The following is an 18,030-nucleotide window of genomic DNA, read 5'->3' as shown; positions in this document are numbered from 1 at the left end:
ATATACAGACAAGGGAAAGAGCTCCCTCATGCAGATTATACAGACAAGAAAAAGAGCTCCCATCATACAGATATACAGACAAGAAAAAGAGCTCCCATCATACAGATATACAGACCTGGGGGAGAGCTCCCATCATACAGATATACAGACCTGGGGGAGAGCTCCAATCATACAGATATACAGACCTAGGGGAGAGCTCCCATCATACAATTATACAGACAAGGGGTAGAGATCCTATTATACACATATACAGACCTGGGGGAGAGCTCCCATCATACAGATATACAGACCTAGGGGAGAGCTCCCATCATACAAATATACAGACCCGGGGGAGAGATCCCATCATACAGATATACAGACCTAGGGGAGAGCTCCCATCATACAATTATACAGACAAGGGGTAGAGATCCTATTATACAGATATACAGACCTAGGGGAGAGCTCCCATCATATAGATATACAGAGCACATTGAGGGCTCCCATTATACAGAAATATAGACCCGGCTGACAGATGTCTTTTCATACCCAACAACCACAATCCAAGCCGGGGAAAGGAAATGTCTGAACAACCCAAATAAACTCAGATCTGTCTGTCCCTATTCTATATGTCCTAATATCTATAATACAATACTATAAAATAATGACTAATACAGTTACAGACCCTCTAGTTGTAAAAACGGATAGGCATGAAGTGAAGGATGATGGGAATTTACTCACATGTAAAGATTGGACATTCGATCAGCTGCACCAGCTTGTCCACCTCAATCAGGAAATCCACCGTCACCTCCAGGTCACCACTGAGCGCCAGCGTCAAGGAATAAAAGTGCAATGTACTCACTGAGCTATAATAGCGATCCACCCTACAGTCCCCATACAGGTCCCAGTGTCAGGATTGACGCATTCTGCATGGAGGACTTTTAATGTGTCCTAAAGAATAACTCCAGCTGAGGAAGGAAATCCTTGAGGACAACGCCCATGAACACACTACATTAAGGATACAACTTCTGGATGAGGTGATATGCGTGCTTGTAGTTCTGAGTGAGGAAACACAGAGACACGGTAGCCACGGGGCTGTGACACCATGAGCGGTACAGACAGCAGAACAGGTCACAGCTCTCCTGAAATGGGAAAACAGAGAGGTAATGGCAGTGCTTCTGTCATCGTTCTTAGATCACAAACAACATATGGTCCCTATGACAGTCCTAGACATGCCACACTCTGGGCAGTGGTCCCATGGTACCCTTTTGTCACTGTTCTTTAATCACAGACCACACACACTCCAACAATGGTCCCTGAGACACCACACTCTAGAGTGGTCTTGGGGTCTCCTCTGCTCTATGATCACAGAACACACACATCCCAATGATGGTCCTAGACAGGTCACGCTCACAGTGGTCTTGGGTTCCCCTCTGTCACTGCTCTGTGATCACAGAACACACACACCTTAATAATGGTCGTAGACACATTACACTCTGGCCAGCGGCCACCTCTGTCACCATTCTGTGATCATGGACCACACATATCCCAACAATGGTCCTACTGATGCTATGTTCTAAACAGTGGTCCCAGGGTCCCCCGATCAGCATTCTGTGATCATGGGCTGCACACCTCCCAACAATGGTCCTAGAGGCATTACACTTTCTAGACAGTGGTTTTGAGATCCCTCTGTCACTGTCTAGTGATCATGGACCACACACATCCCAATTATGGTCCTAGATATGCCACGCCCTGGGGAGTGGTCCCCCGTCACCATTCTCTAATCACAGACCACACAGGTCCCAATGAGAGTCCTAGGCACGCCACATTCTGGGCAGTCCCGGAGTGCCCTCTGTCACCATTCTGATTACAGACCACACGCATCCCAGTGACTGTCCTAGACATGCCAGATTCAGTGCCTAAAAGTCAAACTGTTCAAGCAGCTGTTACTGAGTCTCATTCTCCTTCCAGCACTGGAAGGACAAGGGGATGTAACTGCTGCTGATGGAAAGGCACCCTCAGACGCAAGATGTTCCCAGTCAGTGGGCAATGTAAGGTCTGTTTGCCCCGTACAGACCAATTCTACCACCCTGTAGGCCCCATACAAAGCCATCCCCACCCCATGGGCCCCTTGCAGGCTTCCCTTTTCTCAGAGGTAGTTTATCCTAGGCAATCCCTTGGATCGGCTCAGACACTGAACAGAAAGTATCATGGGCTTATTCATATCACTAAACTTTGTTGCTCGCAAAGTCATCTGACTGGAGCGTACCGGTGTCTGGAGGTCTTTTAGTTGACTGCGGAGCTGGAAGAGTTCGGAGGAGGTCAGCAGAATGCTGTTCAGATTCTGCACCATGGTGGACGCAAACTTCAGATCCTCCTCCCGCAGCAAGATATCCGCCATGGAGTGGAAGATGTTCTCCGCGTTCAGCAGAAGACAGAGCTGTCTGTGGAGAGAAAGAGATTGCAAGTGACCCCCCCCATCAACATCACCAACCTATGTACCCACCCCCCCAACCCCACTCCCCGTTACCCCGCTTTTACTGGCTGAAGCTGATAAAGCTGACCATAGAGGGATCACTTTTTTTTTTTTGATTGGCAAGCAGGCTGATCAAGAAAAAAAAAAAAAAAAACCTCAATGGATTCCCTTATCCACAAGCGAGGTGGATGAAGGGAATCCTCCCCACTGTGTTATTGTATTCTGACAGTGAGGACTCCTCAGCTTTCAGAATACACTGATCAGCAATTTGGCCAATTGGCTGCAAGCGCTGATCTAATGAAAGTTTTCCACCATTCCTGGTAGAGAAAAGCAAATCAGATAGACTTCCCTGGAACAGCCACAGATGGATTAAAAATTGTCACGTTCTTGCTGAACCAGCCAATTTTCGATCCATCTATGGCCAGCTTTAGAGTACTCAGTGGCCACAAATTTTTTACTATGGCACACCACCTCTCCTTTACAGAACCGCCCCCCCCCCCCAAATCCACAATACAGAACCCTCTTTCAGCTCTGCATTTTACCACAGAACCTTCCCCCACCTCCGAACTACAGGACCTTCCCTACTATAGAACCCTCACAACTCCGCAGCTGATTAAGCGCTAAAGGGAGCGCAAAATGCATGTTTGTTGTCACACGAAGCAAGAAAGTGGGACAATGATTGCAGCTGTCTGGGGTATTTTTTGTATACTAAAGCCCCGTACACACGCAACGATTATCGGCCGACCGATCGTCCGACTTTTGTCCAGAGTGGTTTTTTGTTGGTTGGAATGTGCCTAGACTGCACACTAATTTTCTCTCCCAACAAAAATCTACTTCAGAAGTGATGTCATGTGTTGGTTTGCTTTCTTTGTGTTATTTCTTCTCTGAGCATGCCCAGACTTGCTCATCAGATTTTTCCCTGTCAAAATCTGTACTGACTGCACGAAAATCGGCCGTGTTTGGACGGCCAACAAAAATTTTATAGCCTGCACACCAGATTTTTTTCGGCCGAAAAGTCGGAGTCGGTTGTCAGAAGCATCATACTAACAAGCCGAAAATCGGCAGATCGGACGTTGGACGAAAATTTCCTGCCGATTTTCGACGGGTGTGTACGGGGCTTAACTCTGCAGTACGGAACCTTCTCCCAGCTCTGCACTAAAGAACCCTCACAACTACAGGACCTCTCCACACCTCAGCGGTACAGAAATCCCCCCCCCCCCCTTATTACAAAACCCCCTTCCACCTCCGCAGTATAGAACTCCCACCCTTCCGCAAACTACAGGACCCCACCTACACCTCTGCACTACAGACCACCCCCACCAACAACTCTGCAGTGCAGAACCTCACCTCATCTCCGCACTACAAAATTTCCTCCTGCCTCTGCGCTACAGAACTCTCCCAACTACAGAATATCTCATCTGCACAGTAAAGGCAACATTCCCCCAACTTCACACTACAGAAACCTCCCAACTACAGAAGGCCTCCCTCCCCCCCAACTTTCCAATACATAACCGTTCTCCACATCTACAGTATAGAACCCCCCATCCCACTTCACAGAACCTCCTTCACCACCTTCTCACTAAAAGACCCCCCCCCCCCAAACCACACACCTCTCCACTACAGAACCCCCCACCCACCGTACTACAGAGCCCTCACCTCTGCACTAGAAAACCCCTGCATCTCTTCACTACAGAACCCCTTCCCATCTCCCCACTACAGACCTCTCCCCACCTTCAATATTCACAGTATAGAACCCCACCTCTGCATTACACAACTCCTGACCCCCCACTCCTTTACTCCACTGACCCAGCATGTGGCTACTGGAATACAATGTAAACAACCTCACCACGGAAAACACAACGCACTGGTAGGACCACCTGGGAAAAGCCACCAACTAAAGTCAGACCCAGGATACTGAGAGGCCCGAGGAAAAACTATTTCACCCCAACTGCATCCGTCCAATCACACACCACTATCATACAGTTATATGAGCTGACTCATATAAGCAGTAATTGCCCCCTGTAGTTGCCCCAGTGTACCTGCCCAATGTAAATATACTGTGCACCCACCTGATGATAAAGGCCCCTCGGGTCTCCAGAAGTCTCCGCTCACTACTGAACCTCTTCAGTAGGTTGACCATGAAGCGATGGAAGTAGGAGTTCATGGTGGGGGTGGATGGTGAGCTCTCCACGCCACGGGCACCTAGAAAAGAGATCAGACATGCAGATCCCATTATATCCACCCAACAGATCTTTAACCGGTCTTGTTTTCCAGAACTAGAATCAATACGGAAATAATCGGCACACACACCACTGGGAGATAAGGTCTCATGCAGCCTAGGACACGATTTCAGCTTTTATATTAAATTCTCAAATCATCCTGCTCCAATATTCTGCACCCCCCCCCCCCATTATTTTCCAATAATGATGACTGTGTCTGATGGCAGCGGCTGTCTGGCATCTTACAGCCGGCGTTCTCTGGCAGAGGACAGCTGGCACGTCATTCCCTCCATGCTACAGCAGAGATGTCCTGTGATGGCCAATGTCAGAGTTGATCAGAACTTCAAATATTAGTAGCACAACCATCCAGCTATGAGCGGAGTTCCCCTTGGTCCTCAGCCTCCTGTTCTCACGTATGGGAATGTGCATTTCTTACTGGCCAACCTGGTTTCCCGAAAGTCTAAATGCACCCAAAAGTGATTTTACATACAAGTGTAGCCTGGTGGGCAGGGTCAGCCCCCGACTTCCTATGTCTTGGATACTCTGACAGCAAGATTTCCTCTGCCTTTCACCTCAGGAGCTTACACTCTAATGTGAGAATGGGTTAAGTTAGAGGGTAATAGTTATAGGGCTAGGGGGTTAGAATTGAAGTGTTATTATCATTACAGGGCTAGGGTTAGAGGATTGCGATGTTAGAATTGGAGGGTTGGGGATGCAGTGCTAGGATTAAAGGTTAGAGAGCCAATGTTTAAGTTTGAGAGTTAAGGGCTAGTATTAAAGGGTTAGATGGCTACGATCAGAAGAAAATTAGGGTTACAGGATCTGGGTTAGGGTTATAGCATAAAGTCAGTTATTCCAATTCCTGCCAGCCCCTCTGTAATAACAAGATGTACTACACAGATGTACTACTGCCCGCCGCTCTCCTTCCCCGATCTAAGGGCTACAGTGGGAGGGGCTGAGTTTCCCATGTGATGTGAGCTTGGCAGTCACGTGAAAAAAAGTATTTAGCTTCATAATTTAAAAAGAAACACACACTGTGTAGTATGTCTTGTTATTACAGAGGGGCTGGCAGGAATTGGAATCACTAATTTTACTGTCAGACAAAATAGTGATGGGGGGGGCGAAGTAGACGGTTCACACACAGACTCCCGAGCTGACAGGCAGGGAGGGAGAGGGAGAGCAGCGGGATGACAGGCACGTAAACTGACCACGGTATCATGGATCAGCAGCCATGATTGCTGTGGTCAGCACATTAAGGGGGAAACAGGAACAGGCAGGATCAACCAGGTATATTACAACATAGAGAGAGACAAAAGGCACTGCACAGGCACTAAGCAGTTTAAAATGCTTTGAAAGAACAAGCTTATTTAGGGTTACAACCTCTTTAATATTAGAGAGCTAGGGTAATAGGATTAGAATTAGATGGTAAGGGTTAGAAAGGTAGAGTTAGAGGTTTAGCGTTAAAAAATGTAGATGTTTCTAACCATCTACACACCTGTTACATTCTTCATAATTTAAAAGAATATAAATGAACCTTGTTCAGGACCGGATCAATGACCACACAGTACCGGATCCTCCACTTTATATGGGGTGAATTGGCTTGATTTGAAGACCTGACCACACAAACAGTGGACTACAGGAAGGGCTGACTGTACATATATAGAAGAGTAAAGGAAGACTTGAAGGCACACACACTGGACTACAGAAAGGTCTGATGGCATACTCACTGGGGTCTCACTTACCCTCGCCTAGTTGGACACCTCGGGCCGGTACACATAGTGTAGACTGACCGGAGAAGAGCTCACCGCCGTCAGTGTTGGGATCCGTCTGGCCGGCTGGGGAGGAGGCTATCTCAGCAAGGACCTCCAGATCCTTCAGGATGACCTGAAGACAGAAATGACAAAATATACACTATTCCCTAATGGTGCACAGACCCTGAAAAAAAAGCACGGAATTCCAGTGCAGGGATTATACACTATGTCCTGATGATGTACAGACACAAGGAAAAGCACGGGATCCCAGCGCTGGGATTATACATTACATGCCGATTCCCGATGATGTACAGACACTGGGAAAAGCACAGGATTCCACCTCAGAAATTATTCACTATGTCCTGATGTACAGGCACTGGAAAAAGCACAAGATTCCACCCCAGAGATTATTCACTACAGCCTGAAGATGTAAAGACACAGGGAAAAGCACAGGATTTAACACCAGAAATTATACACTAGGTCCTGATGATGTAGAGATACTGGGAAAAGCATTGAATTCCAGCCCAGGAATTATACACAATGTCCTGATAATGTACAGTTATTGGGAAAAGCCCTGGATTCAACCCCAAAACATTTTAAACTGACTTGATGATGTACAATCACTGGGAAAAGCACATGATTTCAACCCCCACCCCCGAGTCCCAAAACCAGGACACTTCACCCTGGGCTCCAAAATCAGGACACTCCCACCCCCCCCCGAGCCCAAAGTCAGAGCACGTACATCCCCCCCCAGCTCAAAGTCAGGGCACGTCCCCCCTCCCTGAGGTAAGGGCACATACACACACACACACACACACAACACCCCCCCCCCCGCCCCGAGTCCCAAAATCAGGGCACACCCCCCTGAGCCCTGAGGTCAGAGCACGTAGGCACATCCACCCCCGCTTCCCTCCCCCGAGCCCAAAGTCAGTGCACGTTCCCTCTCCGAGGCCAAAGTCAGGGCACGTCCCCTCTCCGAGCCCAAAGTCAGGGCACGTCCCTGCCCCGAGCCCAAAGTCAGGGCACGTCCCCGCCCCAAGCCCAAAATCAGGGCACATCCCCTGCCACAAAGTCCAGACACATCCCCCCCGAGTTCCAAAATCAGGACTTGTCCCCTCCTGAGCCCCGAAGTCAGGGAACATCCTTGAGCCCCAAAGTCAGGGCAGGTCAACCCCTGAGCCCTTAAGTCAGGGCATGCCCCCCCAAACCCAAAGTAAGGGCACGTAAACCTCCCCCAGTCCCAAAATCAGGGCACGCCCTCTACTGAGCACTGAGGTCAGAGCACGCTCCCCCTGAGCCCAAAGTCAGGGCACGCCCCCCCTCCAAGCCCAAAGTGAGGGCACGTCCCCCCCCCCCGAGCTCAAAGTCAGGGCACGCCCTCCCTCCCACCGAGCCCAAAGTCAGGGCACGTCCCCACTCCAAGCCCAAAGTCAGGGCACGCCCCCCCCCTCCAAGCCCAAAGTGAGGGCACGTCCCCCCCCCCGAGCTCAAAGTCAGGACATGCCCTCCCTCCCACCGAGCCTTAAAGTCAGGGCACGCCCTCCCTCCCACCGAGCCCAAAGTCAGGGCACGTCCCCACTCCGAGCCCAAAGTCAGGGCACGTCCCCCCTCCGAGCCCAAAGTCAGAGCATGTCCCCCCCGAGCTCTCAGGTCAGGGCACGTCCCCACCCCAAAGTCAGGGCACGTTCCCCCCCCCACGAGCCTTAAGTCAGGGCACGCCCCCTCTCTGAGCCCCGAAGTCAGGGCACGCACCCTCTCCGAGCCCCGAAGTCAGGGCACGAGCCCCGAAGTCAGGGCACGCCCCCCCGAGCCCCGAAGTCAGGGCACGCCCCCCCGAGCCCCGAAGTCAGGGCACATAGCCCCCCCGAGCCCCGAAGTCAGGGCACATAGCCCCCCTCAAGCCCCGAAGTCAAGGCACATAGCCCCCGAGCCCCAAATTCAGGGCACCCCCCCTCGAGCCCCGAATTCAGGGCACATCCCCCCTGAGCCCCAAAGTCGGGGCAAGTTCCCCCTGAGCCCTGAAGTCAAGTCATGTCACCCTGGGCCCCAACATTAGGACACATCACACTATTCAGTGTGCAAGGCTGCCAGGTTTCCAGAAGAGCTAAAATGTCCAACCCAGCGCAGAAAATCGCTGCAGCGTGGTGACATCACTACTGACAGCGGCAGAGAAAATGTTATCAGCTACACTGTGGGTTCAAAACCTGACCAATGACCAGTGCTGTGCTCCAGCCCTGACCAATCAGAATTCATCTTTACTGTCCTGGAGAACGATGAGGTGTTAACCACGATGTGTCACTCCGCTCTCATCTGCCATATTATGTAATCCTCTTGGGGTACATTTGTCCTCATTTACACAACCCATCCCCCCCCCCTTCTAGTATTATACAGGGAGAGGTGTGTGACCCAATCACAGCCACCGCGTCAAAAGGGGTTAAAATCTCTCTAGAGAGGCCAGAGGAGGAGGATGACAGGACGTGAAAGACAGCAGAAGAATGGCGGAACATTAGTATTCAGGATACAGCTTTCCCGCCCGGTGTGATGCTCTGCAGAACAGCCGCAGCCTCCTGTCACCATGGAAACAAGGGCTGCAATCCCGCAGCTCACTCCGCTGGAGGAGGGGGGGCTGCTCCAGCTTCATTAACCCTTTCTGCCCCACATAAGACTTTGCTTACAGCCAGCTGTTACCACAATGACATTCCAACCTGGAGCGTCAATGCAGACTGAGCGATTACTGCGGGTGCAATTCCAGACACAGAGAAGAGTGACCCCCGATAACAGACAGGAAGAGAAACCCCCCCCCAAACTGATACCAGATGGGGAGAAAGGAGACCCCCTCAAAATGATACCAGCCAAAGAGAGGAGACCCCTAAAAAAATCACGAGAGGAGAGACCTCCCCCCCCCCCCAAAACTGATTCCAGACAAAGAGAGACCCCCCCTTCAAAATGATACCAGGCCAAGAGGAGGACCACCCCCCCCTCCTTGCCCCCCACCCTCAAAATTCAAACTGATTCCAGACCAAAAGAAAAGACCTTACCCCCTCCCCCCAAACTGATACCAGATAGGGCGAAAGGTGACACCCCCACCTTAAGATGAAACTAGGCCGAGAGAGGAGACCCCTCAAAATGAAATGTAGACCAAAGGAGAAGATGCCCCAAAATGATTCTAGGCAGGGAGAGAAGAGACCCTGCCAAACTGACTTCTGACCCCCCCCCCCCTCTCCAAAATGATACCAGCCTGAGAGCAGAAGCCCCCCCAAAAACCCAGGGTAAAAGACCCTCCCCCTCCCAAAGTTGATTCCAGGCAGATAGAGAAGACCCCCCCCCCCAGACAGGAAGGAGGGACCCCCTCTCTAAACTGATTCCAGAGAGAGAAGAGACCCCCAAATGATTTCAGACAGGGAGAAGAGACTCCTCCAAACATATACCCAACAGAGAGAAGAGACACCCCAAAACTATTCCAGGCAAAGAAAAGATCCCCCCCAAACTTATTCCAGATAGAAAGAAGTAATCCCCAAACTGATTTCAGAGACAGAAGGGACCCCACCAAACAGATTGCAGACAAAGAATAAGAGAGCCCCCTCAAATTGGTTCCAACAGAGATCAATACCCCCCCCCAAACTGATTGCAGACAGAGAGAAGACCCCCCCCCCCAAACTGATTGCAGACAGAGAGAGAGAGAGAGAAAAGACCCCCTTAAACCGATTCCAGACAGAGAGAAGACTCCCCCCCCCCCCAAAGAAAGCAGATTATAGATCGAGAGAGATGAGACCCCCCCTCAAACTAGTTCCAGACAGAGATAAGTGACCCCCCCAAAGTGATTTCATAGAGCGAGAAGAGACCCCACCTCCCCAAACCAATTCCAGACAAAGAGAGCCCCCCCCCCCCAACACAATCCAGGCACAGAAAGAAAAACTGATTATAGATGGAGAGAATAGAGACCCCCCCCCCCCCAAACTGACTAAAGATAGAGAAGAGGCCCCCTTCCCCCTACAATGATGAATATCCAGCATATTGAGTGCATGTTTGTATGTAACACTAAATGCAGGGGTCAGGAGTGACACAGAATGCAGGACACAGAATGCAGGGATCAGGAGTGACACAGAATGCAGGGATCAGGAGTGACACAGAATGCAGGGATCAGGAGTGACACAGAATGCAGGGGTCAGGAGGTGACGCAGGAATAACACAGATTGCAGGAGTAACACAGAATGCAGAGGTCAGGAGTCACACAGAATGCAGGAGTCACTTAGAATCACAAAAAATGCAGGAGTCTGGGGTAGCACAGAATGCAAGGTCAGGGGTAACACAGAATGCTGGGGTCAGGGGTAACACAGAATGCAGGGGTCAGGGGTAACACGGAATGCAGGGGTCAGGGGTAACACGGAATGCAGGGGTCAGGGGTAACACAGAATGCTGGGGTCAGGGGTAACACAGAATGCAGGGGTCAGGGGTAACACAGAAAGCAGGGGTCAGGGGTAACATAGAATGCAGGGGTAACACAGAATGCTGGGGTCAGGGGTAACACAGAATGCAGGGGTCAGGGGTAACACAGAATGCAGGGGTCAGGGGTAACACAGAATGCAGGGGTCAGGGGTAACACAGAATGCAGGGGTCAGGGGTAACACAGAATGCAGGGGTCAGGGGTAACACAGAATGCAGGGGTCAGGGGTAACACAGAAAGCAGGGGTCAGGAGTAACACAGAAAGCAGGGGTCAGGAGTAACACAGAAAGCAGGGGTAACAGAATGCAGGGGTCAGGGGTAACAGAATGCAGGGGTCAGGGGTAACAGAATGCAGGGGTCAGGGGTAACACAGAATGCAGGGGTCAGGGGTAACACAGAATGCAGGGGTCAGGGGTAACAGAATGCAGGGGTCAGGGGTAACAGAATGCAGGGGTCAGGGGTAACACAGAATGCAGGGGTCAGGGGTAACACAGAATGCAGGGGTCAGGGGTAACACAGAATGCAGGGGTCAGGGGTAACAGAATGCAGGGGTCAGGAGTAACACAGAATGCAGAAGTCAGGAGTAAGTAAGATCTGAAATCCAATTAATAAAAGAGGCGGGCCCAGGACAGACTGGGAAGGAAAGGGCTAGATGATGCTGGACATCCTCCAGCCAGGAAATGAGGACTGTCTGACTTGCTGCAGCTTCTAATGCACATGGTATGAAGCTCACAGTGTGCAATGAAATCAGAGTAAGTTATTTCAGTCCAGGAGAGGAGCCGTTACTAATATGCAAGACTGAAGGGAAGAAGAATAAGGTGATCCACCAGAACTCCCAGGATGCACTGTGGCCCGGCAGGAGGAGGGCACAGCGGCTGATAGCGGCGTTCTCACCTCATCGGATTCGTCAGACAACGTCCTCAGCAGGATGGGGAACAGACTGTCCGTGTGACGGAACATCTACAAGAGAACACAGAGGATGAGATGACAGAGAATGGGAGAATCTGAAAATCTGCAGTAACCCAAGACAATCACCCCACATTTATTTCCCCAAAATAGAGCTTGTAAAACAATAGTAATAACTTCCCTTCCCCACTATATAAGGCTTTATTCTGACGCGCGATTAAGGGGGGTGGCAAAAATGCACAATTGACAACACCCCCCCCCCCCCCCAAGCTGCAACAGGCAGCGGACAGGGATGGGAAACCAGAGGGGGGCAAATAGGGAAGTTGCATTTCCTCCTCACCGCCTGTAAGTGTCATCTAAAGTGCTAACCAAACACGGATCGGGCTTCGGAGGAAGGTGAGATTTAGATGCATGAACACATTTAGTACATCTCCAAATACATGGGGGGGGGGGGGGGGGGTGTTAGAGAGACAAGGTGAGGGAGAGAGGTTAGGGAGAGGGGGAGGAGTTATGGAAATGAGTGGGGGAGGGATTATGGCGTTAAAGTGATTGTAAAGTCTCGTTTTTAAAAAACAAACATATTATATATGCCTCCTCTGTGCAGTTGGTTTTGCACAGAGCAGCCCGGATCCTCCTCTTCTCTTAGGTGCCTCTTCCTCCTATCAAGTACCCCCTCAGCAAGCAGCTTGCTATGGGGGCACCTGAGCCGAGCTGCAGCTTCGTGTGTCACAGAGATGTGGTTCGACCCCACCCCCCCTCTCTCCCGATTGACAGCCGTAGGAGCCAATGGTGCCGTGGCTGTCTCAGCCAATCAGGAAGGAGAGTCCCGGACCGCGGACACACTCGTGGAGATCTGTGGACAGAAATGGGGTTCAGGTAAGTATTAGGGGGGCGGAGGGGGCTGCTACACCCAGAAGGCTTTTTATCTTAATGCATAGAATGCATTAAGATTAAAAACCTTCTGACTTTACAACTCCTTAAAGGTACAGTTAAAAGTTTATGGAGATGAGGAGAGGGGGAAGTGTTGGGGGGGGGGGGGGTTAAAGGCATTGAGAGGGGGAAGGGATTATAGAAACAAGGAGTATTGGGGGGGTGGGGGTTATAGCGATGAGAAAAGAAGTTAAAGAAACAAGGAGCGTTGGGAGGGGGGGGGGGGTATTGAAGCATAACTAAAGTTCAGGTTTATTTTATTGCAGAAGAGACCTGCAATTCTTCTACAATAAAAACGACCAGCTACTGCGCATGCGCAGCAGTGACATCCAGCGCTGGACAATGAAGAGTCCCGACACACAAGAGAAATCGCCAGTGCCAGAAAGACTATTGGAAAGAGGAGTATCTCTGCCTTTAGTTTCGCTTTAAGATGAGAAGGGGAGGGGTATGGGGACAAGGATAGGGGAGGGGTTATCAAATTAAGAAGTGAAGAGGATATGGAGATGGGGAGGGGTTATGGGGACAAGGAGTGTGGGAGGGGTTATAGAGATGAGAGGCGGAAACGTTATGGATAGGAGAGGGATGAGTTATGGAAAGGAGAGGGATGAGTTATGGATAGGAGAGGGATGAGTTATGGATAGGAGAGGGAGGAGTTATGGAGATGAGACCGGGGAAGGGGTTATGGAGATGAGACCGGGGAAGGGGTTATGGAGATGAGACCGGGGAAGGGGTTATGGAGATGAGACCGGGGAAGGGGTTATGGAGATGAGACCGGGGAAGGGGTTATGGAGATGAGACCGGGGAAGGGGTTATGGAGATGAGACCGGGGAAGGGGTTATGGAGATGAGACCGGGGAAGGGGTTATGGAGATGAGACCGGGGAAGGGGTTAATGGAGATGAGACCGGGGAAGGGGTTAATGGAGATGAGACCGGGGAAGGGGTTAATGGAGATGAGACCGGGGAAGGGGTTAATGGAGATGAGACCGGGGGAAGGGGTTAATGGAGATGAGACCGGGGGAGGGGGTAATGGAGATGAGACCGGGGAGGGGGTAATGGAGATGAGACCGGGGAAGGGGTTATGGAGATGAGACCGGTGAAGGGGTTATGGAGAGGAGACCGGGGAGGGGGTAATGGAGAGGAGACCGGGGAGGGGGTAATGGAGAGGAGACCGGGGAGGGGGTAATGGAGAAGAGACCGGGGAGGGGGTAATGGAGATGAGACCGGGGAGGGGGTAATGGAGATGAGACCGGGGATGGGGTTATGGAGAGGAGACAGGGTTATGGAGAGGAGACAGGGTTATGGAGAGGAGACAGGGTTATGGAGAGGAGACAGGGTTATGGAGAGGAGACAGGGTTATGGAGAGGAGACAGGGTTATGGAGAGGAGACTAGGGAGAGGGGGTTATGGAGAGGAAAGGAGGGATTGTGGGGATGAGAAGGGGAGGGGTTGTGGAGATGAGAAGGGGAGGGGTTGTGGAGATGAGAAGGGGAGGGGTTGTGGAGATGAGAAGGGGAGGGGTTGCGGAGATGAGAAGGGGAGGGGTTGCGGAGATGAGAAGGGGAGGGGTTGCGGAGATGAGAGATTATGGGGACAAGAAGTGGAGGAGGAGTTATAGAGTGGGGAAGGGGTTAAAAAATGAGAGGGAGTGTGGTCAGGGAGATGAGAGGGGGAAGGGTTATGAAACTGAGGAGAACTTATAGGGAAGGAGTGGGGGAAGGGGTTATAGAGATGGGGAGGGGTTCTGTAGTCCAGCAGGGGAGAGCTTAGGCGAGGCTGACAACACTGTAGACAAACAAAAAGAATGGGGCACCAGCCTAGCGCATTATCCTCAGTAGGCTTTTATTAGTAAAATATTAAAAAATGTCTACTCACAAACATGCGATGTAAATCAGCATATCAATTCCATTGAGCAACGTCCCATGTTGGAAAGGAAGGAAGAGGCACTGCCTCGAAACGCGTTAGCCTTTCATCTGTACTAGATATTGGACTTTTGCAACATGGACATTGCTCAAAGGAATTGATATGCTGATTTACATCGCATGTTTGTGAGTAGCCATTTTTTAATATTTTACTAATAAAAGCCTACTGAGGATAATGCGCTAGGCTGGTGCGCCCTTCTTTTTGTTTATGTCTACAGTGTTTTGTCGACCACCCCGGTCGTAGAGGGCAGCAAGGCTTAGCCATAGTGGATGCCAAGTGTGAGTTCCGGGATAGAGGCAGTCTGAGAACCTGATTCTGAGCGTAGGAGCCAGGTGCCTAGCATCGCTATTTTCTTTTTGGAGGCTGACAACACTGCCTGGGATCTCAATACAGTGGAGCTCTGTGTTGTCGGCTCACACAGGAAGCTGGATGTCCAGCAAATTATCGGGAGTAACAATGAAATAGAGGGGGGAAATTTTTGTGCATTGCAGAGATAAACTGAATGCGCTTTTTAAGATTTTGATCAGACGTAACCTTTAAGGGGACACCAACAGAAGTCTAACCCTAAGGGAGATTGGAGCCGCCCCCCCCCCCCCCCAGAAATAAATTCAAAAGATTTGTCTGGAATTGGGCACGTTAGGCGGGGGATGGGCGTGATGCGGAGTGTGGCGGTACGCACCTTGCGCGGAGTCTTGATGTACAGGTGATAGAGCCATTTCAGTACACAGATCCGGGTCATCATCCCTGTGGTGGGTTCATGGAGGTGACGATCCAATACCTGCACAATCCCATCCAGATTCAGAGTGACAATACCGGTCAGAGAGCTGCAACAAGACCGGAGAGAGGATGGTAAGAAATCCTGGACAGAGATGTGTGCTTCACTCAGCGGTGAACTTCCTAAACCGCTTACACAGCGCTTCTAACCTGGCCTCCCTCCCTGGTTTAGCAGAAGGGGGACAGGCTGCAGGAAGACTATGCGGTGCCATCTGTGTGTGCGCCAGGCTGCAGGAAGACTATGCGGTGCCATCTGTATGTGCGCCAGGCTGCAGGAAGACTATGCGGTGCCATCTGTATGTGCGCCAGGCTGCAGGAAGACTATGTGGTGCCATCTGTATGTGCGCCAGGCTGCAGGAAGACTATGCTGTGCCATCTGTATGTGCGCCAGGCTGCAGGAAGACTATGCGGTGCCATCTGTATGTGCGCCAGGCTGCAGGAAGACTATGCGGTGCCATCTGTATGTGCGCCAGGCTGCAGGAAGACTATGCGGTGCCACCTGTGTGTGTGCCAGGCTGCAGGAAGACTATGCTGTGGCATCTGTATGTGCGCCAGGCTGCAGGAAGACTATGCGGTGCCATCTGTATGTGCGCCAGGCTGCAGGAAGACTATGCGGTGCCATCTGTATGTGCGCCAGGCTGCAGGAAGACTATGTGGTGCCATCTGTATGTGCGCCAGGCTGCAGAAAGACTATGCTGTGCCATCTGTATGTGCGCCAGGCTGCAGGAAGACTATGCGGTGCCATCTGTATGTGCGCCAGGCTGCAGGAAGACTATGCGGTGCCATCTGTATGTGCGCCAGGCTGCAGGAAGGCTATGCGGTGCCATCTGTGTGTGCGCCAGGCTGCAGGAAGGCTATGTGGTGCCATCTGTGTGTGCGCCAGGCTGCAGGAAGACTATGCGGTGCCATCTGTATGTGCGCATCATGTATATCCTATGTTGTCTTCTCTCACTTTCCACTTCAGCAATCTACACTGTTCTGTTCTATATAAATTCCACCCACAAAAACTAATTTGAATAAGCCTTTACAAACTCAGATATTCCCTTGAAAAAGTAGCAGCGACATCATCACTGCTGTAAATAGGCTGTGCACAGAGCAGAGCTGTGGGAGGGGTCTAGCAGGCTCCGCCAACTACAGAAATCTACTGGAGGGGGCGGAGACAAGACCAGCCACCCTGCGCAAAGATAGAGAGCAGCAGTGAATGGTCTTTATAACTGAAAGTTTTACACAAAGGACAAGGGGTGGGCAGAAGGGACGGCTTCCCTGGGCGCAGTGTGTATTATAGGGATGGGAGCGCCCCACCTGCCCAGTGACCCAGCCCCAGCCAAGTATTAGTCCCAATTCCTGTGTGCATCCCGCCACCGAACTTAGCAGGTGGCAAGCGCTTGTCGGCCCTGCACTGCTGTCAGGCCACTTGGGTCGTGGAGGGGGAGCCCACAACTGCAGGAAAGCCTGCCAGCCTCCACAGGAACAGGAACACACAGGACAGTCGGGTCTGACTCCCGTCCGTGTGTGTGTTCACCAGACCCAGCCACCCAACTTGGAAGCTGTCATTAGCCTGGCACTGCTGTACCAATAAATATCGCCTTATCCATAATTTCCATTTTTATTCTCATAGGTGATTGGGTAGGCAGGGCCCCAGTGCACTTCATTGCCCGGGGCCCTTTAATGCCCTTAAGATGGCACTGATCCCGGGCCGAAACCGGCATAGCAGGGGCCACAGGGTAGAGGGAAGGGGTGAAAGCCGACACACATCCGCTCCCCCCCCCGCCCCCCCATCTTGTTCCTGACCCGGAAGTGACGTCACTTCCGGGTCCCCGTTGACAATATCTGCACTGCATTACATTCAGTGGAGCACAGGAAAGACATGCAGCAGCTTTTAGACTCCGCGTGTCTCAAAAAAAAAAAAAAAAATCATCACATTGTCCCCTTAACCACTTTACCTCCAGCCTCTGCAGATGTACTGCGACAGGCTGGCTCTCCCAGGAAAAGTCCTGTACATGTACGGCGCTCGCCTGGGAGGAGCTAGGGATCGGGCGCGCTCCCGCTTGTCAGCGGGGAAGTTGACGCGAGTGTCAGGCGGCTCCGACGGCCACCCGCGATCTCTCCCCGCTGACAGAGAAGGACCGTCCTTCTCCCTGAGATGATCACAGAGACCATGCAATCCTTCTATATAGGATCACATGTCTCTATGGTCATCTCATAAGCCCAACCCACCCACAGTTAGAATCACTCCCCTAGGCTCACATTTAACCCTTTGATCACCCACAGGGTTAACTCCTTCCCTGCCAGTGTCATTATTATAGTAACAGTGAATATTTTTAGCACTGATTACTGTAGTAATGTCACTGGTCCCCCCAAAAGTGTCAAAAATGTCAGTCAGGGGTCCGATCTGTCCTCTGCAATCCCGCTAAAAATCACAGATCGCCACCATTACGAGTAAAAAAAAAAAAAACAATAAAAAATTACACAAATCTTTCCCGTAGTTCGTAAACGCAATAACTTTTGCGCAAACCGATCAAAATACGCTTATTGCGATTTTTTTTACCAAAAATATGTAGCAGAAAACAAATTGGCCTAAAATGTTAATTTTGATCTTTACATTTTTTTTTTTGGGGAATGTTAAATATCAGAA

General features: G+C 51.0%; 1 protein-coding gene across 1 annotated transcript in view; it reads right to left on the bottom strand.

Moving 5' to 3' along the window:
- VAC14 (VAC14 component of PIKFYVE complex) overlaps positions 1-18,030 on the bottom strand; it is a 79,507-nt gene that overhangs the window by 9,809 nt on the left and 51,668 nt on the right. The window contains exons 11-17 of the mRNA XM_082269664.1: positions 15,301-15,445; positions 11,761-11,826; positions 6,414-6,555; positions 4,522-4,654; positions 2,246-2,420; positions 1,000-1,118; positions 718-797 (exon numbers count right to left, since the gene is read on the bottom strand). Coding sequence (XP_082125790.1) covers positions 718-797; positions 1,000-1,118; positions 2,246-2,420; positions 4,522-4,654; positions 6,414-6,555; positions 11,761-11,826; positions 15,301-15,445 — 860 coding nt within the window. The remainder of the gene's footprint in view (positions 1-717; positions 798-999; positions 1,119-2,245; positions 2,421-4,521; positions 4,655-6,413; positions 6,556-11,760; positions 11,827-15,300; positions 15,446-18,030) is intronic.

Source organism: Pelophylax lessonae (assembly GCF_965119305.1).
Source record: "Pelophylax lessonae genome assembly, chromosome: 10".
Taxonomy (NCBI): Eukaryota; Metazoa; Chordata; class Amphibia; order Anura; family Ranidae; genus Pelophylax; species Pelophylax lessonae.
The sequence above is the reverse complement of the archived record's forward strand: the minus strand, read 5'-3'. Positions and strand labels throughout refer to the sequence as shown.